A 23241-nucleotide genomic window follows, 5' to 3' on the forward strand; every position below is an offset into this window, starting at 1 on the left:
GAAAAGAGGAAGCAGGGATTCGTAATGTGCACATGTACACGTTTACCTGTGTGTGCCTGTGGCCTGCTTTTCCTCTTCGTTTGTGTCATTTTGATTGTGCGCACCTTTATGATGCGCGTGTATCGCTCATTTTTAATTCTTACAACTTTTTTTTTTTTTTTTTTTGTTTTCAAATAAAATGAAGAACTTCTTTAAAATTGCTAAAGTTTTGTTACCCCAACGTGGCCATGACTACGGTCGTGACTATTCTGTTTAGCCACCTAGTAGTTCTGGGCCCTTCTTAAAAATGTAATAGCCCCATTACATTTTGCACAAGTCAGAAATGTTCCTCGTTAAAGGAAGTTTTTTTTCTTTTTCCTGCGCTTAGGGTTGTGTAGTTCGGCTCATCACACGTGAAGGATTAATGTACACATATGAGCATTTGTGCATACTCAGGCATACACACCGGTGGGAGACAAAATGGAAAACATATTCGCAGTAAAACTGTGGGGTGAAGTGAAGGTGGATAGCTTTTTTTCAATGTGGTGTTATGATTTCTCCCTTTTGCGCATTTTCAAGAGGCTGCTTTTTTAAAGGGTGTCTATATAAGTGCTGCTTTTAATGGGCATTTTCAGGCGTCCTCATTTAAAGCGCAAAAATTGTACTTGCGTTGTTAATTATTTATAGGGGTATACTTTGAAGCATTAAATGTATTTTTTTCCTTTTCGTTGGTCACTTTTGCGCTCTTAAATTCGTTTCTTTTTTCCGCCACTTGTTGCCATTTTTTTTTAAAAAAATAGCATGTACGTACAATGGCGAAAGGGGTAAAATATCCTCTTGGGGGAAGTATGCACACATGCCATGCGCCTATTTAGGTGCGCGCCCCTTAACCGTTTTTAAAAATTTCTTCTGTTCCGTCGAACACTGCCAGAGTTGGCACACCGAACAGGAGATAGTTGCACTGCTCTCAAGGAAAGGCAAAGGGCAGGCGGGCCAGCACCTGGTGTGGTCAACCACCTGGTATGGTCAATTACATGGTGTGGCCAAGCTTGATACACATTCACGCGTAAGGTATATGTGTATATGCTTATGTTCGCACGTAGCACCCCGCGAGTACACCATTTGAACAATTTGAAGGTGCGCACTTTAAAGGCGCTTTAAAAGCTTCATTCTTTCACCCTTTCATTGTTTCATTCCTTTCACGGAAAAGAGTAAAAAACTTGCCCTTTATTTTGTATTCCGCTAAAATTTGCAAAAGGGTGTACGTTTTTGTTTCGTTTTTTTTATTTTTCCCATTTCTTGTATACCAAAAAAAAAAATAATAAAATAAAAAATAAAATAAACAAATCAATGACGAACGATGAGTCATGAATAGAACGCACGGACTTAAACACCACTGCAAAGGGGTACCAAAAAAGGAGGTAATTTCTTTTTTCCGATTTAGCACGCCCATAAGCAAAGGAGAGAAAACCCAAAAGGGGGCCACAAAATGACGCGTAAATTTTTGATTTGATAGCCCCAAACGAAACAGTTTTCGAAGTGGGTAACACTGAAAAAAGCCCTCCCCCTTTCTCAGTTGCACGGCGCCATTTTTCCCCCCACCTTTATTTGTGCGCAGAATTTCAAAACGAGTTATAAAAATGGGATGAACGTATATGTGTACTTTTTACGTGTTTCCTTTTGCGTGAAGTTTTTTTTTTTTTTCCTTTTTTCTGCTCATGAAGTTTATCTTCGCAGGCATTCCAGAAGGGAAAGAAAAAAGGGAGTCAGTGGCCCCATATGCATTGCGTGTATATGTATACCATATATGCATATTTTGTGTTTTCTTTTTTTTTGCATATCTTGATTGTGATAGCGTTCTTAGCGTTTTCTTGAAGGCGTTCCTTTTAGCGTTTTCCTGAAGGCGTTCCTTTTAGCGTTTTCCTGAAGGCGTTCCTTTTAGCGTTTTCCTGAAGGCGCCCCTTTTAGCGTTTCCCAATGCGCATTTTTCAGTTTTTTCCGATGCGCCCCTTTTAGCGATTTCCCCGTTCAGATTGCTACCGTGGTTCAGTGTGCCTACTTCGTTTCGCGCCTTGCCAACTCTGCGACTGTTCGCACCCCCGGGGAGAGGTCCGCCCCTGTGAGTCTCCGCGCCAGCCTTCATCGACGCACCGATCTCTCACCCCTGAAGGACCTCCGCGCGTGAATACATGCCTAAACAAGTGAGATATACGGAAAGGAAAGGAGCCCCGAATTTGTCGAAAAAATGAATCCCAACAACCCCTTATCTGTGGCGGTGGCAGATAGTCTGTCCGCGTATGACATCCAGAATGAGTCGTTTCGTCTAGGCAATGTATCCATCGAAGGAGACAAATTTATATGCGTAAAAGAAAATGTGAACGAGAATACGCAAGTGGTGGTTATAAATTTGCAAAATAAGATAAGCACGCGGAAGTATATGAAAGCAGAGAGCGTCATTATTCACCCCAATGACCCCATATTAGCATTGAGAGGCACAATAAAAAATGTCAACACGATATTTTTACAAGTTTTTAACATAGAAACGAAGGAAAAAATATGCTCTTTAAACCTAAATGAGTACATGAATTATTGGAAGTGGATAAATAATGACACCATTGCCATTGTGTGTGAGAGGAATGTATACCACTGGAACATAGACATCCACAATAGCAAGAGGCATAAGGAGAATTACACCTTGACGAAGGTTTTCGAGAAGGCGCAAGTGTTCATTGATAATAATTCTCAAATTTTATACTACGCTACAGATAAGGACATGAAATGGTGCATTTTGTGTGGCATATCTACGCAGGATCAAGGGAAAAGCATCGATGGGCACATGCAACTTTACTCGTGTGATAAGAAGTTGCACCAAACGATTGAAGGGTTTATCGGATGTTTTGGATCTTTCATATTTGACAACTGGGATATAAAGCCGCTCTTCTGTTTCGTCGAAAAGAAGAAAAATTCAACCGTGTCGAGACTCCACTTGATGGATATATACACCAACAAAACGGAGGCGGGCACCATGCCATACAAAATTGTGAAGGAAATTAACCTGATAAATGAACACATTAGTGATTTCCCAATTTACATCAGCCTGAACACTCTGCAAGGGGTGATATACATCGTCACCAAGTGCAGCTATGTGTACATATTTGATGAAGGCACGCTAACACAACTTGTGAAGGAGAAAATCAGCGAAGATAACATTTTCACCTGCTGTGATAGTAAAAACGGCGAAGGAATATACGCGGTGAATAAGAAAGGAAAAATTTACTACATCACTATTAACTACGTCAACTTGATAAACCACATCAAATTGTCTAACTTTGATGGTAGGGATAAAATTATAAAAAATTTGTGTGTAAAATATGGGTACCCAGGGTGCGACTATATAAGTGCCTACAAAAAATGCATTAACGAAATGGATTTTAAGAAGGCCTCCAAAATTATATGCCTACTGAAGAACACCAAAACGTATGAGGACTACTCCAGCTCAGTTGCCGAGGCTGTCTTAATTATGACCAGGAAAAATGTAGACATTAGAATTATCCCCCCTTTGAGAACACAGCAAGTGTTGAACAGCTTCAAATCGATGAAGAACGCATCTGGGCAGCTCTCCCCGCTGCTTCTTTACTTTTCAGTGCTGCTCGAGTATGACAAGTTGAATACATACGAATCGGTCGAGCTGGTAAAACCCGTGGTTTTGCAAAAAAAGAAGGAGTACCTAGAAAAATGGATAAAGGATGATAAGTTAACCTGCTCGGAAGAATTGGGAGACCTAGTCAAAGTGTTAGACCTGCGTCTAGCGTTGAATATTTACCTGCGGTGTGGGGCGCACAATAAAATAATTTCCACGTACTGCCTCCTCAACATGTTTAATAATGTGCTCAGCTATTTGAACAATTTTAAGCAGGTCTCCTTCGACTTCGTCAGCATATTCATAGTCATCGTGAATTACGAATCTCAGTGTGGTAACGAAAAGGATGCGAGTTCCCCCATGGCCGATATGAGTACCTCCTCGAAAAACGAAGCGATGGATTTCTTCAACGACGGAAGTAACAGTACAAACGATAGCAGGCAGGGAAAAGGTAGCAACAGCGAAGTGGCCGTGCAGTACGTAAAATTCCTGTGCGAAAATAACATCCCTTTTGATATCAACAATATTGTTGACTACCTGCTGAGTAAGAAGAAGTTACAAGAAGCCACTTCCATTCTGCTGGACTTCCTAAAGGACAACAAACCGGAGCATAAGAATTTGCAAACCAAGCTGTTTGAATTTAACCTTTACAACAATGTGCAAGTAGCAGAAACGTTGTTCCAAATGGATATCTTTACCTACTATGATAAGAACAGAATAGCCTATTTGTGTGAAGAGAAGGGACTATTTCAGAGGGCCCTAGAAAACTACACCAATTTGAATGACATAAAAAGGGTGATCACAAAATCGTCTTGCTTTCAAAAGAGCACAAATAGCAGTCAGATGGACGGCTCTCTCCCCAACAGGGGGATCTCCATCGACTGGATTAAGAAGTACTTTTCCACGTTAAGCGATTCGGTGTGTCAAGATATTCTCTTCGATTTCATGAAGGGGAACAAAATAAATATGGAGGTCGTCATTTCGATCTGCGTTCAGTACTATAACAAAATAGGCATCAAGAAAATTATCAACAAATTTGAGGAGAATAAAAACTACGAAGGAATTTTCTACTTCGTTAGTTCGATTCTGACCCATCTGCCAAACTTAACCAACAAGGCGACGGACCACCTATCCTATGGAAGCATGAACGATGAGACGTCGTCCATTCTGCTGGCATCTGACATCGGGTCGCAGTACAACAACGCGGAAAATCCCTCCAGCCTGAAAATCGAAGATGTTCATTTTATCATGTTTAAATATATTGAGGCGTGTGTGAAGATAAACAACATCCAAGAGCTAGACCGAATTTGTAAAGACAAAAATGCAAAGTATAATCCGGAGCAAATTAAAAACTTCTTAAAGGACTGCAAACTGTCTGACCCGCGTCCGCTCATATACGTGTGTGACATACATAACTATATTGAAGAGCTCGCGGAATATTTATATAAAAATAGCTTGTTGAAATATATAGAAGTGTACGTCATTAAGGTGAATCCGAACAATGCCCACAAGGTGATCGGCGTGCTCCTAGACCTGGACGCCTCGGAAGACTTCCTCCTCAACCTGTTGAACAATATAAAAAATATTTCCAATATAGGGAACCTAATCGAAATAGCGGAAAAGAGGAATAGGCTAAAACTGCTGCTACCTTGGCTGGAAAGCAGATCCAATGAAGGATATGAAAATATCGAACTGCATAATGCACTGGCCAAAATATACATCGACTTGAATAAAGATCCTGAGAATTTCCTAAAGAATAACAATTTTTATGACAAAAAATTGATAGGGAAATATTGCGAAGATCTGGACCCTCACTTAGCCTATACTGTGTATGAGAAATCGAACGGAGAGTGCGACGAGGAGTTGATCAACATAACCAGCAAAAATGGCCTATTCAAACTGCAAGCCAAATATTTAGTGTCTAGACAATCCATGGAATTGTGGAAAAGAGTTCTGGACGAATCTAACAAATACAGGAAAAACGTAATCGATCAGGTCATCGGCTCGACGCTGATCGAATCGAATAACGCAGAAGAAATTACCGTAACGGTTAAAGCCTTTATTGAGAAAAAGCTGAGCAGCGAATTAATTGAGTTGCTAGAAAAAATCGTTTTGCATAACAGCGAATTTAGTGATAATAAGAATTTGCAAAACTTGCTAATCTTGACTGCCATCAAATCGGATTCGAAAAAAGTGATGGAGTATATCAACCGACTTGACAGCTTTTCTGGGCCACAAATTGCCTCCGTTGCGTATGACTATAAGTTGCGGGAGGAGGCCTTTGTTATTTATAAAAAGTTCAATTGCTACACGTCAGCTATTTCGGTGTTGTTGGATAAGATTTTGCAAGTGAATAATAAAGGCGCCTACCCAAATGAATTTTCGCGAGCGAGTTCGTCGGTCTACAACGAGAGCGACGAGTATGTGAAGCAGCTGGGAGAGGGAGGAAGCTACGGCTATCAAGAGCGGGCGGACAACTTGTTCGGCGGCAGTAACGAGGTGAGCGGCGCGCTTGCAGAGTCTGATTCGCTCAACGCGCAGGAAACTATCCTAGACGCGAAGAGCTACGAAGATGACCTAAACAGAGCCATCGAATACGCACAAAAGTGCAACCACAACGATGTGTGGTTCATCCTAGGAAAGGCGCAACTGAAGATAAACAAAATTATTGACGCCATTGACAGCTTCGTCAAATCGAACAACCCGGAAGCGTACAAAGAAGTTATAGCAAAATGCAAGGAGAATAACTTTTACGAGCATTTAATTACCTATTTGAACACCCTGAGGGATCAGAATTTGCTAAAGGACGTGTTGGTAGATTCGGAGCTGCTGTATGCCTACGCGAAATTGAAAAAAACCACAGAAATGACTAAATTTATTGGCTCCACGAATTCAGCCAACTTGCAGCTAATAGGGGATAGACTGTTCAAAGAGCAAGAGTACGAAGTGGCCAAAATATTGTACAGCAACATACCGAACAATCAGAAGCTGACCTTCTGCTATCTGAAGCTGAAGGAGTACTCGCTAGCTATAGAGGCAGCCAAAAAGGCGAAGAGTCTCAAAACGTGGAAAGAAGTAAACTTCATTTGTGTTAAGTACAAGCAGCTGAAGCATGCGCACACGGCGGGGCTCCAATTAATCATGCACGCGGATCACCTAGACGAAATTATCAACATTTATGAAAAAAAAAAATACATAAACGAGTTAATGAGCCTACTGGAGAACGGACTAAACAGTGAAAGGGCACACGTGGGAATCTACACAGAATTGGGAATCCTCTACGCCAAGTACAAACCGGAGAAGCTAATGGAGTTCATAAGAAACTACTCCAACAAAATGAACACAAGGAAACTAATCGATGTTTGCCAAAATGAATACCTATTAAAAGAAGCTGTTTATTTGTACATATCGTACGATGAGTACAACCTAGCGGTGGACACCATCATAAAGCACTCCCCCACTGCCTACACACCAGACACCTTCATGCAGGTGATTCACAAAGTGACTAACAGTGACATCATACACAAAGTAATCGATTTCTATATAGAAGAGCACCCTTTAAATTTGTATAATTTGTTAAAAATTTTGGAAAACAAAATTGATAACAATCGGTTAGTACAAACATTGAAGAAGTCCAACAATTTACCCCTCATACAAAAATATCTGGAAGATATCCAAGGGCAAAATATAACTGCTGTAAATGAAACGCTAAACGAAATTTATTTACAAAATGATGATTACATCAGCTTGAGGAACTCAATTGATGATTATGATAATTTTAACCAAACGAATTTAATCAACAAATTGGAAAACCACAAGCTTTCAGAAATGAGAAGAATCGCAGCTCTGCTTTATAAGAAAAATAAAAAATATAAAGAAGCTATTAATCTTTCCAAGAAAGAGGAACAATATAAGGACGCAATTGAAATTGCAAGAGTGTCAAAGAATAATTCCTACGTGGAAGATTTAATAAATTTTTTCATCGAAATTAAAAATAAAGAAGCTTTGTGTGCTTGCCTGATCGTTTGCTATGATATACTCAAGCCGGACTATATTTTAGAAATTGTCTGGACCAGCGGATTTAAGGACCAAGCCATGTTGTACTTCATTCAGGTTATCAGCGATTACACCAGTCAGATCGACGCCATGAAGAAACAAATCGAAGACATGCAGAAGGAGAAGAAGATGAATAAATCTGCCCCCAACGATTTTGCCGCCAACGATTTTGCGGCTAACGATTTTGCGGGCAACGACTTTGCGCCGAACTCCATGTCTGGCCAGTTCACCTACTCGCTCAACAACCACCTGTCCATCATGCCTCCCCAGAATAGCTACATGTCCAGCAGTTCCCAGTACGACAAGTTTGACAAGTTTGACAAGTACGACATGTTTAACAATAATGCGCACTTTTGAGGGCCAACCTGAGGCCACTTCGGCTCGCAGCGGTGTGGTGTTAGGAGGGGCACACCTTGGCGAGGAGGCCACCCCCCTCTTTGTTAACTCCTTTAACTCCCTTTACACCAACAGTCACTTAAATTATTTTCTCATTCTAAATCAATCATCGTGCCAATTCAGGGGCAACCACATTTGTGCCCGTCCGCGCCTCTTTCCCTCCCCTGCGGCGTGCACACCAGACATATAGGGAGAAACAGAGAAAACCGCTAAGGTGCACGTAAAAAAAGGGACAACTTGCATATGCTTTGCGTGTCAGCATATGTGTACATTCGCGTGATTACATATCCTAGATGGAATAAATGTATAACGCCACGTTGAGCACCCCGCTTCGGTGCGCGCTCACCCTTTTTTTTTCTTTTTTTTTCACTTCGCTTCTTTTTTTTACCTTGTTAAACTTCTCGAAGGGACCACTTTTTTGTTATGAGCTAACTTCAAATAGCGTACCTTACTAAGCAAACCAAAAAAAAACAAACCACGTGCGGCAGTTTTTTTTCCCCACGTTATAGTCATCAGTAGGTACGCTTTCGTGGGGTCCACCTTGGCCATTTCCCCAGTGACGAAAGAGCAATCATCCTTGCAAAAACAGGGGTGATTAAAATTTTATTCAAAAAAGTTAACATTAATAACAAATTCAAATTTTTGACATGGAATAAGCGGTAAGTGAAAGGCACACATAAAGGTATCACATATGCGCAGAAGGTGTAGACAAAACTGGGCGGACTGGGGCGACTGTTTCAGTTATAAGTCTGTATATGTGCCAGCGTGTGGGCATGTCCCAGCTGTGGGACACCGTGGCGCGAGCACACAAATAGAAAACGCTACATGCATTATTGCGCATGGGCGTGCTGTTCGCACAGGGTTGTAGGGCCGCATACCGAAAGGTGGGCGCACATGCCTCCTCGCGTATGTGCGCACCTTCACACACGAGCATATACATATAAATGTATATCAATATATATCAATATATATAAATGTATATAAATGTATATGCGGGCGCGTGTACACAGATAAGCAACTGCAAAGTTGTTCAATTGAATTCAATCACAAACAAGCTCGCAACGAAATACGAACGCGGAAAGGGGGGCTTAAATCAATTTGTCTTGCTTTCTAATCAACTTCACGCACGCGGGGTCTACTTCGCTGAATGCGTATCCAAGAGATTTGCACTTTTCGATTTTCTACGGGGGAATAAAGGAAAAATGGAAAAAAGCAAAAATGGAGAAAAATAGGGAACAAAAAGGAGCGCTCTGCACCTTCGCGCAGGCTCCTTAAAATGCCGCGTGACAGTCCTCGCCAAGCGCAGCAACGGGGTAGCGGCGTTAAACGGAATTATTGTTCCAAGGGAAGGTGCGCCGTGCCGTTCCTATAAATGACGAGGCCGGTTTTCTCCTCCCCTTTACGGCTCCTCAACAAGTGCGTACAATTTCTTCCTCCTTCTGACAGGGGTCAGAACTTAGCGGGTTTATGACGTTGTTTTCCCCCTTCGGTTTGTCTTCCTGCGGTGCGGACGGGGAAAAGAGAATGAGCAAAGGTGTGGGTTGCGCGTTGGGGTGAGGGGAGTCATCCTCTCTTCGCCTCTCCCTGTTGAGTAGGCGGCTAACTCGTCTGTTTACTATCATGTTTACTATCATGTTAACTCTCATGCTATGCTGACTCTCCCGCCGACTCTCCCCTTTACTATCATGCTGACCCTCGCTTTTCTCCCCCCTCGGCGCGCTACCTGGTCGAGCAAGAAGTGGTACACCTCCGGGTTGAAGTTCCTCTTGAAAACCTTGAAGATGAAGTCCCTGGACAGGGCGGTGAATAAGCCTAACAAAACAACTAGCCAAAAGCGTAGCGACTTGGCTAAAATGACAGCTGTGCCTAAGAAGTTGTTACTGCCAAAGCACATGAAGGAGCAGGACACCACGAGAATGACGAACGCCAAAATGCTCATAAACACAGCGGTAAGCGGGAGCACATTCAAGCAGTAGGTCTCCAGCAGCACTTTCAAATTGACAACCAAAACGGTCAAAAAGTAGGTGACACTTCCAACCGTCCACATATCGTAGGGCGTCCCATCAGAACTAGGGATATTATAATAGGATAAAAAGTATAGAGGTATTAAAAAAACAACTAGGCCATGAAAAAGGCTGTTAATAACCCAAGATACAAATGTGCTAATGTTAAAATAATAATGATAGATTCCTAATTTGTACAAACTCGGAGTTACCAATGCTGTGTTTAAGCTCACGTCTTTGTCTAATATGGCATGGGCTACGACCGGAACAGCCGTGAACAAAATGTTATGAAGGTGCAGTAAAAATTCGTAGTATATTTTCTGCCCAGAATATAAGGAAAGCGATCCGAAGATGAATAAGGGGAAAATTAAAACGATATTTTTGTAAAACATATATACCACCAATTTGCTTATTCTGGTGTAGGACAATCTACCATGAACTAGTAACAAATTTTTTAAAAACCTAAACTGACTGATACCATAATCTGAAGAGTTAAATGCCTGCACCCCTTCTTGCCCTCTAATCCCAACTCCTATATTAGCTGTGTTGATCATGTTACGATCATTAGCTCCATCGCCTATAGCTAAAGTAATTTTTTTCAACAATCGATTGGCTGACGAAACGATTGCTCCTTTTTGGTAGGGACTCACTCGGCCACATATCACAGAAGAGCATTTATCGGCCAAGTAAAAAAATTTCCTTTCGAATTTTTTGCTCAACAAAATGTCTAGCAACCCTCCATCTACCACTAACACGTGGTTAAATGAGCTAATTAACATTTTGTAATTATCTGGACTTAACGATAAGTTACTTTCTTCCTTAAAAGTGAAGCAGCTCCTCAAAAAGCCCTGTTTTTTATCATTACATTTGGCATTAAAATCGTAGTGAGGCAAATTTAACGTTTTCTCAATATTGATAATGTCCTCATCAATTTTATTCATCAGTGCCTCTTCACATGAAATTAAATCTGCTGTGTAGATAAACTGCTCCGAGTAATTGTCAATCAAATTTGCAGCAATTCCGATGTTCATTGCTGTCTCTATTTTATCGCCCGTCAGCATCCATATGTGAACACCTGCCAGTCTTAGATCTTCTATCGTGGAACTGACCCCTTCTTGTAATTTATCCTCTATACCGGTTACCCCTTGTAAGGTTAATTTATTTTCAATAAATTCTGCTACATTTTCTAAATTTTCTTCTCTGTCTTTTATACTTACAGTGGCTTCTTTGTACAGTCTGTACCATTCCGCGAATTCCTCTTCTGTCAATTCCCTTTGTGCTATGCACAATGTTCTTAACCCTTCGTCTGCGTACGTTTCCATATGTTCAATTGTGATGTCATCCACCTCTGTCTTTTTTGCTAATTTGTTTAAAATCACACTTCCAGCTCCTTTGCAAAAAAGCATAATTTTGGACTCCTTGCAGTTTTTACAAGTGATTATATCCTTTTTTTGATGGTGATTATTTCCCTTTTTGTGTCTCTCCCCTCCGGGGGGGAGGTTTTCCTCCAGGGGATCTTTCTTCAATCTGGAGGAGATGTTCACTTCGTTCCTGGCGAGTGCGGGGTGTTCCCCCGTTGGGTCGTTTCCGCTTCCCTCATTAGAAGTAGCGGCGGTAGTAGCGGTGGTAGCGGTGGCAGTAGCGGCCGCAGCAGCAGTAGCACCGCCAGCACCACCCGTGTGCGTAGCTCTGACGGGTATCCTACATATGACGCTGCTCATCTTTCTCTTGCTGGTAAACTCAACAATTGCCAACGTTTCAATTTCGTAGACCGTGCCGAAGATGCTAATTCCGTACTTGCCGTCCCTCCTGTACAGGAAGGTGATTCCAAAATGCTTTGCAGCATATACCAGGGCCTCCTCATCGGGGCTACTGGACGAGTAGGTCGTCGTGGGCTCCTTTGCATAATCGCAGATAACTGAATGGTTGATGGCCAAATGTAGGAAGAAGCCTATCAGAGCGGCATGGTTAAAGTGCGTCACATCGTGCAGATGATTTACCAAATCTGCATCTACAATATTTACATTTGGCGTTTTCTCCGTTGACTTCAGAACGGGTTCTTCCGGAATGGCCATATTTTTTTTTTTTAAAATATGCTTCTTAATTTCAGTTAGCCCATTTCCATAGGAAATCCCATTAATGGCACATTTTCTAAACTCCATCACGTTGCATGTTAACGTTCCGGTTTTGTCCGAAAAAATGTATTCGATTTGGCCCAGCTCTTCTATCAAGCTGGAGGTTCTCGGTACGGCATTGAAATAGATGTAGTTTTTTTCCTTTACATCCTTAAAGGTGATAACTCTGGTGAGCGTTTTTTTTCGTTCAATTGGGGTGGCATTCCCATTGGAGTTACTATTCCCGTTGGTGTTGCCCGTGCTGGTGCTGTTACCGCCGGTGTGAAACTCCCCATTTGTTGCTTCGCCCCTTTCAGTGCTTTCTTGAGGAGCTAAATTCATTTTCGATTTGTCCGTCTGATCGCCCCCCATGTGGAGTTTCTCCCCGGGTTCCTTAATGTCCAGCTCCACTGAATTTTCATCTCTCAAACTTGCAGTTTCCTTCTGCTTCCCGAAGGTGGGAATATCCGCCAGCACTTTATGTATCATATTTTTATCACAAGAAATGAAATACGCCTGAACAACTTTTACAAAACTCATGGTGACAATCAAGCTGATGGGAATAAAATTGGCTGTGATGACCACCCAGGAGAAAAAGGAAATAACTCCGACGATAAACGGCTTCTTCGATTCTTCCAAGTTGAAAGGCAAGTACTTAAATTTACTTTTTTTGGACAAGCTTACAATGACCGCATTGTAGTAAGCCGAAATGAAACAAATAATCATCTGAATGAGCCAAATGATGATGGTCAGCCTGTTGGTTAATATTTCCAGCTTACTCGTTTTAATAATCGGCTTGGTGGAATTCATCTGAATTTTGGTTTCCTTCCCAATGTATATAACGATGCCAATAACCCAGTCCGTATTCTTCAACTTACAACCTCTTAAAACAAAGTGTTTTTCGTCAAATGGGATTCTTACAAATTTGTCTTCACTATCATCATTTAGCTCATCTATCCAATCCTCCTGTATATTTCCAATGCTGCTACTATTTCTACTAAAATCTGCACTTGATACTCTCCTCCGCCTATTTTCTATCAGCTCTGTTGTTTCTTTTAATATTTCTGACAAATCGTCATTAGATTGTAAATCAATTTTTTCATCCTTCTCGAAATAGATTGTACCATACATGGTGGTTAAGTCTTTATTCGGTTTTTCGCTGATTATAAATCCCTTCAAATTTTTTACCTTCTCAATTGCTTCCCCTCTGTCCGAGGTAAGAATGTTAAATACGAATCCGTTTGCTTCTTTAACTTTTAAGTTTGTCTCTCCATCCAAGCTGGATGTTTCCACAAATGCAATTCCATTTTTGTCACTTGTACTTAGCAGTAAAATATCGGCACAGAAAAATTCTGACCTTCTACAGAGTATTATATCCCCTGCATTTACATCCTTCCACCTTTTTTTAATAGTCCCTTCTATGTGTCCTAAATTGCCTTCAAAACTGCTCATAAAAGTATCCACGTCTGTAATTTCTTCGACGTATATTTCCTCATCAAAGGAGTTATTCGTACTACATATTTTTTTTTTCCGAATTAAAAAGTTTCTTATTTTTCTAAATATAGTTTTACAAAAGGATGTGCTCTGCGTTTCCTCGTTGGCCTCCTCATTGGCCACAACGTAGCACATGCGATTGTTTTCAATTTTGTCCGTCTTATGTCTGTTCCAATCTTCATATGCATCTTTGATAGCATTCGCCACTAGCACAATGGTCAGCGGAAACAAAATGGTCGGTAGCCTATTCGTTGCGGTGAACTCGGGCACCAACTGCAGAATCCCGATGATCAAAAAATACACGTTGGATATCTTGTGAAACTGCTCATAGGCGTTCAAAAAAATGAAGTTCCAAATGGTGTACTTGGACGTGATCACGGAGTTGTTGTGTCCTCTTTTGTTCTGGCTGTTTATGTTTATTCGAATCCCGTTGACTTCACTGCGCGGGGGGGAAGGGGCACAAATAGGGAGCAAATGGGGAGAAATGAGGAGCAATGCATTCGCGTTCAAATGGGGTCGTGCTCAAATGTGGCATATCCCCCGCAACGCCGCGGCGCGTTTATCTGCGCGTTCGCCACAGCTCACACTCGCGGTGACGTAAATGGTATTCAAATGCGTAGACGGGTTGGAACCTCAAAGGGAGGTTTGTTCCCCATCCTTATACAACCACATATGCTCGCACGCAGCTGTGTATATAAAGCCGCGAAGCCGCATCACTGTTGATAAACGTTCACAAAATGCGCCCCATCAGGTGTGCACAGGTAGCGTAACAACGGCCCAATTTTAATGCCGCCCATTGAGCAGTAAAACATTTCGTGCAGCGCAAAAAGGGGGGAGTGGTTCATATAAGTAATTTTTTTGTACAGGGGGAAATCTCCCACTGGCCGCTCTCTACAAATCTGCTTATCGACGCTTCATTCATTAGGAAGATGCAAAATATTCACGCTCTTTGTTTTTCCTATTTTTTGGATTCCCCCGTTTGCTTCTTAACCAATCGGCATGAAAATTTTGTTCATTTGGTTGTTTTTTTTTTTTATGGCACATTTTGCGAAACGGTTGGGGGAAAGCGCCCACCGATTGGAACCACTTGTGTGGGTACCTACATGTGCATGCACTTTCACATGAACCTTCACATGCATCTTCACTTTCACCAGCACGTGATCGTTAGGGTAACCACGACACTGCTTGCTGCAACCCGTGCTCCTCCTGCCAACCACGGACGCACCCACAACGCAACGCAGAGGCAAGCACAGCAGAGACCACACACGTATGGCGGACCCCTATGCGGACACACGCAAGAAATCTCACTGTAAAAAAAATTCTTTTCACATGTGGCCCTCAAGCAGTTCTGCATAAGTACGCACATATGAGCGTTTTTTTTGCGTGCGTTGGGGGAGGGGGTATACATCATCCTTATATATAAAAATATACTCAGATGTATATCTATATGTGCCGCAGTGGTACATAGGCTATGTATGCATCTTACTCGTTATTTCCTTTTAATAAATTCAGGGTTTTCCTATAAAGCAAGGACATTATTGCTTCCTCGTTTCTTCTTCTCTTGAGGGGTTAGTTAATCAAGTTTTGGCATATATTTTATACAAAAGTGAAAGTGGCAACGCATTTTTGACTTTTTTTTTGTTTCTTAATTTATATAAAAAGTACTGAATTGGGCGGGGTGATAAAAAAAAAAACAAAAAAAAAACAAAGATTCCCTAAATTAGGTGAAAAATACGATTTAATGCTTAATTACTATAAAATGACCTCCACTGTGAATAGTTAGTAAATAATAAAAATTAACAAAACTCCAGAAATGGAAAGAAAAAATGCTTTAAGATGAAAATGTGTTTGCTTTGTGCGTACATATTGCTGCAGTCGTGAGGTCATCACATCCTGTACACTCATTGTTGCGTGTTCACGTATACTACGTACGGATGAAAATAAAAGCACAAAAAAAAAAAATATAATACTCTGTTTAAGCGTATGCATATGTTCGCGCGTGTAATGTATGTATGTATGTGTTCACATCGGCGAGCGCATGAAAAATTCCAACAAGTGTATGGAGTAGGGCGATTTCGCAATGTATATGCAATTGGCCAAAAAAAAGAAACGGATGGCGGCAGTTGGAAGAGGAAAAAAAGGTGAAAAAATGAAAAAGGAAAAAATAAAAAAAAAAAAAGAAAAAAGATAAAAATGAAAAAGAAAAAACGAAAAAGCAAAAACGAAAAAGCAAAAACGAATAAGCAAAAAAGAAAAAAACGCGTTCAAGCAAATTCCACGTTAACTGCTCAACTAAGGTTAGACAGTTTACTTTCTAGAAATTAACTATTTCTGGTTTTTCAGTCGAGCATTATGCTTCCGCCCGTGCAAAATGAAAAAAATGGGTGATGTGGGCTTTATACACAATTAAGCATATTCGAAAAGTGGCACATATTTCTGGCTTAAGTGGGTGAGCTGAAAAAATCTTCCAAAAAATGGTCACCACGTTTGTATGTATATATTAAACACGCGGAAGAAAATCCCCTAATATGTGCTCCTCAGTGGTAATGAAAAAATTATACGAACGATTAATGCTGGGAAAAAAAAAAAAAAATACACTACATCAAATGTTGTAGGAAGGAAAACACCGCCAAAGGCAACAGCCTACGTGAAAAAATTAACTTTGCGTAGTGGTAGAGTATGGTAAGAACGTTCTTTTTTTTTTTGAAATTTAAGAGAACCAGTAAACGACATGTTAGTACCCCTTTGAGGTGGAGAAGGCTCGATGGGAGTGACCATACCTGTTAGAAGCTGAACAAAACGGAGCGTCTTAAATAGCCCCACCGCCACCACACCAGGGTGGTACGTACCCCTTTAAACTGCGTTACTACCGCATTAGATAATCCGACAAAATGTGCATATAAGCGGAATAACCCCCGTTTAGCTGCCTCCCCGTTTGCAGTAAAATGTACGCAAATACGCGTGTGTAAAGATTCCCCACCGGGGTGAGCATTCGCCTCTTTCTCAGGCGCACAAATCCGGGAAGTACAAATGTAGAACTGGGTGCACGTCATTCCCACAAATCATAAATTGTGAGTTAAAAAAGAAAACACTTACAAAGCTCTAACTTTCAGTTTTATTACAAGTAAAAGGGGAGCTGGTGTGTGTCATCCAAACGTATGCGCATATGCACGCTCGCATAATCGCAAGGGAGGAGACAATTTTGTAAAAATGCAACTCGTTTGAAGAAAAAACAGAGGCATAGCAACAACAACGATAGCAGCTACGACAAGAGCTGCAACAACGACAAGCATGTCACGCAGCAGCTACACCAGCGAGGGGGTAAGCACAACTGGTGTAAATGCGCACCATAGCTTAGTTTGAAAAAAAAAAAAAAAAAAGACATGTTCACCGTTTACCGCCCGAATGAATGGCTAAATTTAAGTTCGTAGACACACGCGTCGTGTACATATTTCTGATGGCGCAAAGGTAGAGAGACGGGTGAAGGGCACCATTGATGCCTCCACATGGCACCGGTTATGCCTTCATCTGGAGACAGTGATACCTTTATCTGGTCGAGTGGTACCTCCATCTGGTCGAGTGACACCTACGCCTCTATCTGGCACCAGTTAAAACCCACAATTTTCATATCATTCATCTGTATGACGTTGTAAGCCGACTGGCAGTTGTTAAATTTAACTCTGGTAATGTAATGCTCGCCTCGGTAGAGAGGCACCCCGGTAACGTTGCCCTTATTTTCCTCCTTCACTAACGAAAGGATGAAAGAGATTCTGTGGAGGCCGGTTCCTTTCTTAATAGACGGGCCTACATAGGGCAATAAGGTAATACAATTTTTATCCGTCCCTTTTACTAGCTCCTTGGATTTAATCCCAGACACAGCCCAGTGAACGTAATCTCTTCCATCTGGTCTTCTTCTGGAGGGGAAGTCCGGGTCAATCATAAACAAAATATAGCAATAATCCTCTGGGGGTTCTTCTGAAAATTTTATATTCCTAGGGACACTTCCGGTGCCAGCCAAATCTAATATGTTCCCATGATTTACCTCCTTTCCTGATTTAAAACTTATGTACATGTCTACAGTCAAGTCCACATTTTCATCCGGAAAAACGTGGGGGATAATTTTTTCCCTTTTCAGTTCCTCTATGGTGGGCGGCCCTCCCATGTTCGCTCCTCGACGGTATCGTCGTCTGTACGTACGTATGTATGTTTAGGTGTCTGTCTGTGGGGGCGTCCTTTTCCGCTCTTGCGCTGGTGTACTCTTACCGCTCCTGTTCGATTATGAGGAAGACTTTCACAAATGCGCATGGAATTGCAAAATGGCTAAGCGCCTCTACTTTGTAGGCCACTGTGCGTGGGGGGTTAAAGCATACCGGTTTGCCTCACGAATTGTAAAAGTTCAAAAAGGAGCGTGGTGTGCGCTCATATACAAATAAATACATTTATACACATTTTTTTTTCTTTATAAAATATGTACTGTGTGTAAAAATTGCGCAAAGGAGGACAACAAAAAATTTTACTTCATCTTTATTGCATCTTTTCACATAACATTTGTTGTGTTTCAAACATGATGGGAAAAAAAAAAAAAAAAAAGACCTGTCGGGCGGACGAACCCCTTTGTGTGCATGTAACACCTATTTATTCAGTTTATTTTTTCACCGTTTTGCTGCTTACCTTTTTATGGAGCTTAAAAGGACGCATGTAGGAACTCCCCCAAACAAACGGCAGAGTATCAGCAGTACAGAAAAATGCCCTTTAAATCCATTTGCACATCGGTATATATGTTACTACGCCTGTTTCTACACAACTTAATGAGCAAATTGCAACAATTCTGATTTGTATAGTCCCCTGTGTAGACATTTTTTAGGTACCAATTTGTGTGCTTCTTAAGATGGCATTTTTTTTCCCCCCCGGGAAGAAAGCTTCCTCTGAGTGATCATTTTTTTGCATAATTATGTGAACAGCTCACCGTACAGAAAAAGCCTATTTCTTTTCTTTTTTTTTTTTTCCTTCACTATATTTTGCATGCGCTACATATTGTTAATTTTTTTTTCAAGTCATAATTTTTTATTTTCAATTTTTCTCTCGAACTCCCGTCAAATTTATTTGCTGATGGTACATTTGGCTTAAGCTAGAAGTAAACATATGATTGTTGTAACAACTGTTCGTGCGCGTGGATGTGTGTAGGGGTGTGAAATAGTCACCGTCATGGACGGACGTTCGCTTGTCCAAGTGCGAGCATATGCATGTGTAAGTGGGCATATGTGCTAATATATATATGTATATATATGTGCACACATGTGGACCTCCTTTTTTGTGAAAATTTTTCCTCACGTGAACCCCTTTTTGCTGCTCGCGACGCGGGGCAGTTTCATAAAAAAGTACGCTCATCGCTAGGGTTGTAATGCACACTTAGACTTCTATACATGTGGAGTAGGCGTCACTCGTCTATTTCTCACTTGTCGAATGGCTCCTCCTTCGTAACGCTTAGCTACCCCATATGAAGGTCGGTCCTGACGTGGACCCTATTCCTTAGGGGCGCACAAACGCTATAATATTTTGTCCCCCTCCAATCTGTAATCCTTTTTAAACAGAAAATGATCTCATCCCTTTTTTAAAGCACGTACGTACATATACACACATGTAATTTAAGAATATGCAAGAAATACAAAACGTATTTTTTTTCTTTTCTTTTCGAAAGCAGTTATACACGTAACTAATTGTGCAATTTTGCTTATCATTCTAACTTGATTTGTGAGTTAAATTTATTTTTATTTCTCCCCTCCCCCGATAATCGTTCACAAGAACAAAAGGAACATGTGCGTATGGGATCGTCCTATCAAGTACGTGGGAAAAAATTAATACATGAAAGACAGCTACCCTTTTTAAAATTTACCCTCTCCCCAGTTAGTTAACATTTATAAATGTGACGTTCGTTTGAGCCACGCGCGAATTGTGTGCCTTTTGAGTGTATTTACCTGGAGCTACACAAATTGGAAAAACACGAAATATTGGAAAAATCAGAAAAACACGAAAAATTGAAAAAAGTAGACACGAAAAAGCAAGCGGATGGGCAGTAGAGCGGCCGGAGCCACGAACCAAGCAGAAGCCACAAGTACACGTATATGCACTCCCCATATGATTCGCCATATCCCAAAATGAATGATGATTTGGAAGCCCTAGTTAGTAAACCGTCCAAGGAGGAAAATGAAGAATGCTTAAACGTGCGCCTATACATAATACAAATTTTGTTTATCTTTATTGTGTGCTTCGTGATTTTTATTTTTTTTTTCATATTATTTTTCCTAGGAGTTTTTTAACCACGCCGTGTGGCCCGACTGCCCAATTGAGCACTTCTAATTTTGTCGACATATTTGGACGTTGCAACACGAGAATTGTAAAAAGAATAACTCTTTTGAAATTTTTTTTTTTTTTTTTTTGCTTGAATGGAATTTTTTACGATAACGTGATTTAAAAAAAATGCACTTTTAAAAAAGGGTCCTCAGTATGGTTCAGAAAAAAAAGACGTCATTACGTTGGCGAGATAAAAAGTGTGAAGATATATTCACCGATGCAATGGACCTCATTTCACAAATTACGAAAGTCAGATTTGGTACCTGTGTGCATATTCTCATGCGACAGAAAGTGGCTAAACAATTTTGCACATTCGGATATAAACGTATTGTTGTAAAAAAAAAAGTTGAACAGGAAATTTACAAAGTGGAAAATTAGGCAGTGCACAGATAAAATGAATGCCTCGATTTTTTTTTTTTTTAGAATTTGTAACCATTAGCCATTTCGCCTAGTTCTAGCGTACACCATGAGAAGGAATATTTCGAGGCGAATAATATCCCCCCTTTTTCCCATTTTTATATCGAATAAACGAATCTTTTAATTAACAGCAGTAACGTATATATATGATTTACCCAAACGTGACCTTATTGAGGTACAAAAAAAAAAAAAAAAAAAGGATGCTAAATGTACACGCATAAAATCGCTTCAATTTGCAAATGAACAAAATGACATGCGTATAGTATAAACAGGGGGAAAAAAGGCGCATCAAAATTGAGAATAAATTTTTTGGAATTTTTTACAAAATTGTGATAGTTGAAAGATTTTTTTTGCATCCTTTAACTTCACAGCATCACATGAACAGGATTTTTGGGGAGGAAGAAAAAAAAAATCGCTTGGGATATACTACACAAAATTGGCATATCTCAGGTTATGTGGAATTTTTTTTCTTCCCAATTTGGAGCCTACTTTTTGTGCATATTCTTCCTATGTGGATGTGACGTTGCGTATATCGTATACGTCGCAATTTTCAGCCACGAGTTTGAAGGCCCCCCACTGCGACAGACATTTCTCACATGAGGATGTCAAAATTGTTTGGAAGGTAAGCTAACCCAGTTATACTTTGCCTTCTTCGAAATGAAACACATTTGCGTAAACGAAGTTTCAGTTCTTTAAGAAGGTGGGGTAATAATGTTAAATGTGCAAAATGAGCGCATTTTATCACTCTGCAGATTTATATTTATAGCTTCTTTTCCGCTTACTTTTTTTTTTTTTTAACTTTGCTGTATGAGCGCTTGTATGTAGGGCCATTCGTACGTGACCGCCAAGCACGCTGCTCCTATTTGGATGTACCTACGTTTTTGGAGGCGCGCGAGGGGCCCTTATAACTTTGAGCTCCCCACCCGAATGGACAAATTACGTGAACATTTTTGATTTAATTTTTCCCCTCGCAAGGCAGGAAATTTACCTAGGCAGAAATTCATCTGTGAAGAAGCTCATCTGTGAAGTTCATCTGAGGAGAAGTTCATCTGCGGAGAAAATCACCCCTGAAAAAATACCCATCTGCAGAAAGTCGCCCCTGTAATGCAAACCAGGTGGCTGGGAAATGCCCCCAGTGTTGCCAACGTCTGGAATGCTTCCAATACCGCAAGTGCCATTTTTCCAGGTGCCCAGTTGTGTAGCTCATTTGGGTTTATCCTCCCTAACTTGAAAATAGCGCTCCTGTTTAGAGAGATCGGCTCAAAGGGGCACAAACTTGGGGTAAAACAATACGTGTCAGCGGGCTTACGAAGACACACGCGTCAAACAAGGTAAGCACATTTTTGCGCGCCCGACCAAGGGAATACCCAAAGATGAGCTCCCTCAAAGCCATAATCGCCCCCTCGGTACTCGCGTCGAACATAAGCAAGCTAGCGGAAGAAACGCAGCGAATGGAAGAATTGGGGGCAGAATGGATACACCTGGACGTAATGGACATGCACTTTGTCCCCAACCTGTCATTCGGCCCACCCGTCATTAACGATTTAAAGAAGTACACAAAAGGTATTTTTTTTGACGTCCATTTGATGGTGGAAAATCCCGAGAAGTACGTCGACTCGCTGAAAACGTCTGACCAATTGACCTTCCATTTTGAAGCCCTAAATGAAGACACAGACAAGTGTATAAAACTAGCACAACAAATACGGGACAGCAATAGATGGTGCGGAATTTCTATTAAGCCCAAAACAGATGTAGAGAAAATTGTACCCCTGCTAGACACCAATTTGATAAACACCGTTTTGGTGATGACGGTAGAACCAGGCTTCGGAGGACAGTCATTTATGCATGACATGATGAGCAAGGTTGCCTTTCTTCGAAAAAAATACAAAGATTTAAATATTCAAGTAGACGGAGGATTGAACATAGAAACGACGGAGATATCTGCATCCCACGGAGCAAATGTTATCGTTGCGGGGACGAGTATTTTTAAGGCGGATAACCCCAAGTTTGTTATCGATACTATGAGGGAATCTGTGCGTAAATATTTACAAAACTAGAGATTTTGCTCTGCCCCAAAACGGGTACAATTAATGGGGACCTACGCGTTTGTATTGTTGCCCATTCGTTTGTTTGTTTTTTTTTTTTTGGCAAAATGGTAACTTCGGGGTGGAGTTTTCCGCTCATTTAGGGGCCCATTTTGCGGTCCATCTATGTCCCTTTTTTTTTCCGTACTACGTTTTATGCGCCATTTGCCCAACACCCATTTGCGATACCCCTAATGGGAATAAACTCCCCTTCCATCGCCTCATTTTACCGTAAAGTTTCATGAAATAAGCGCTCAGAGAACGCCTCTGCTTTATCCTCCATTGCGTAAGTGTATATTTAAAGGTACAAAATTTGTTGGGAAATACATTTTAACATTCAAATGTAAAAGGTAAACCGCGCATTCAACATGTATGGCATCGAAAAGCATGTCGCAATGGGGATAGACCGGGACGCGGCCATGTTGAAAAAAAGAGAAAAAAAAGAAAAAAAAAAGAAAAAGAAAAGAAAAGATATGCTCAACAAGTACAATGACGAAATGGAGGTGTCTAATGATATCATAGACGGTGTGCATTGTAGTAGCGCCCACCGAGGCGTTCAAAAAAGGGGCTAAGAATTGGGGCTCCACGCACAGCCCCCGCTGAGGATCAAGGGAGTCGCTGGAAACAAGGCTTAACATGGAAGTCGAAATGAAAAAGGGGAAAACGTAAAACTGAAATTGAAATTAAAACTGAAAATAAAACTGAAA

General features: G+C 40.9%; 4 protein-coding genes across 4 annotated transcripts, besides 14 other annotated features; 2 read left to right on the forward strand and 2 right to left on the reverse strand.

Annotated features, from left to right (window-relative positions):
* The first annotated feature begins 33 nt into the window (after positions 1-33).
* Positions 34-59: a microsatellite.
* A 2165-nt stretch (positions 60-2224) lies between these two features.
* On the forward strand, positions 2225-8032 carry PVX_123620 (clathrin heavy chain, putative; the record flags this gene model as incomplete). Its single annotated transcript, XM_001617236.1, has 1 exon — positions 2225-8032. The coding sequence occupies one exon, from the start codon at positions 2225-2227 to the stop codon at positions 8030-8032; it is 5808 nt and encodes a 1935-aa protein (XP_001617286.1).
* Positions 5468-5491: a microsatellite.
* Positions 5831-5849: a microsatellite.
* Positions 5850-5872: a microsatellite.
* Positions 7146-7165: a microsatellite.
* Positions 8033-8643: 611 nt separating the features above from the next.
* Positions 8644-15537, reverse strand: PVX_123625 (P-type ATPase2, putative). Its single transcript, XM_001617237.1, has 4 exons — positions 15169-15537; positions 9795-14121; positions 9496-9570; positions 8644-9252 (listed from the first exon to the last, which is right to left on the reverse strand). Exons 1-4 carry the CDS (start codon positions 15216-15218, stop codon positions 9160-9162), a joined length of 4545 nt encoding a protein of 1514 aa, XP_001617287.1. The 5' UTR covers positions 15219-15537; the 3' UTR covers positions 8644-9159.
* Positions 9155-9177: a microsatellite.
* Positions 9241-9260: a microsatellite.
* Positions 9630-9691: a microsatellite.
* Positions 12889-12910: a microsatellite.
* Positions 15538-17268: 1731 nt separating the features above from the next.
* Positions 17269-17292: a microsatellite.
* Positions 17269-18187, reverse strand: PVX_123630 (phosphatidylethanolamine-binding protein, putative; the record flags this gene model as incomplete). Its single annotated transcript, XM_001617238.1, has 1 exon — positions 17269-18187. Exon 1 carries the CDS (start codon positions 17842-17844, stop codon positions 17269-17271), a length of 576 nt encoding a protein of 191 aa, XP_001617288.1. The 5' UTR covers positions 17845-18187.
* Positions 17364-17386: a microsatellite.
* Positions 18188-19100: 913 nt separating the features above from the next.
* Positions 19101-19147: a microsatellite.
* Positions 19148-20269: 1122 nt separating this feature from the next.
* Positions 20270-20308: a microsatellite.
* A 1515-nt stretch (positions 20309-21823) lies between these two features.
* On the forward strand, positions 21824-22507 carry PVX_123635 (D-ribulose-5-phosphate 3-epimerase, putative; the record flags this gene model as incomplete). The annotated part of the gene is made up of 1 exon (XM_001617239.1): positions 21824-22507. The coding sequence occupies one exon, from the start codon at positions 21824-21826 to the stop codon at positions 22505-22507; it is 684 nt and encodes a 227-aa protein (XP_001617289.1).
* Positions 22508-22701: 194 nt separating this feature from the next.
* Positions 22702-22769: a microsatellite.
* Positions 22770-23241: the final 472 nt, after the last annotated feature.

Source organism: Plasmodium vivax, chromosome 14 (genome assembly GCF_000002415.2).
Source record: "Plasmodium vivax chromosome 14, whole genome shotgun sequence".
Classification (NCBI taxonomy): domain Eukaryota; phylum Apicomplexa; class Aconoidasida; order Haemosporida; family Plasmodiidae; genus Plasmodium; species Plasmodium vivax.

Excerpts from the sequence above, each read along its gene's own strand:
- PVX_123625 (XM_001617237.1), bottom strand. The coding sequence starts at position 15,218 with ATGTCCTTGCTTTATAGGAAAACCCTGAATTTATTAAAAGGAAATAAC. Across the intron at positions 9,571-9,794 it reads ACCACTTCTTGCTCGACCAG|GAAGACAAACCGAAGGGGGA; the intron begins GTAGCGCGCCGA and ends TCCGCACCGCAG. Across the intron at positions 9,253-9,495 it reads GTCAGAAGGAGGAAGAAATT|AAAATCGAAAAGTGCAAATC; the intron begins GTACGCACTTGT and ends ATTCCCCCGTAG.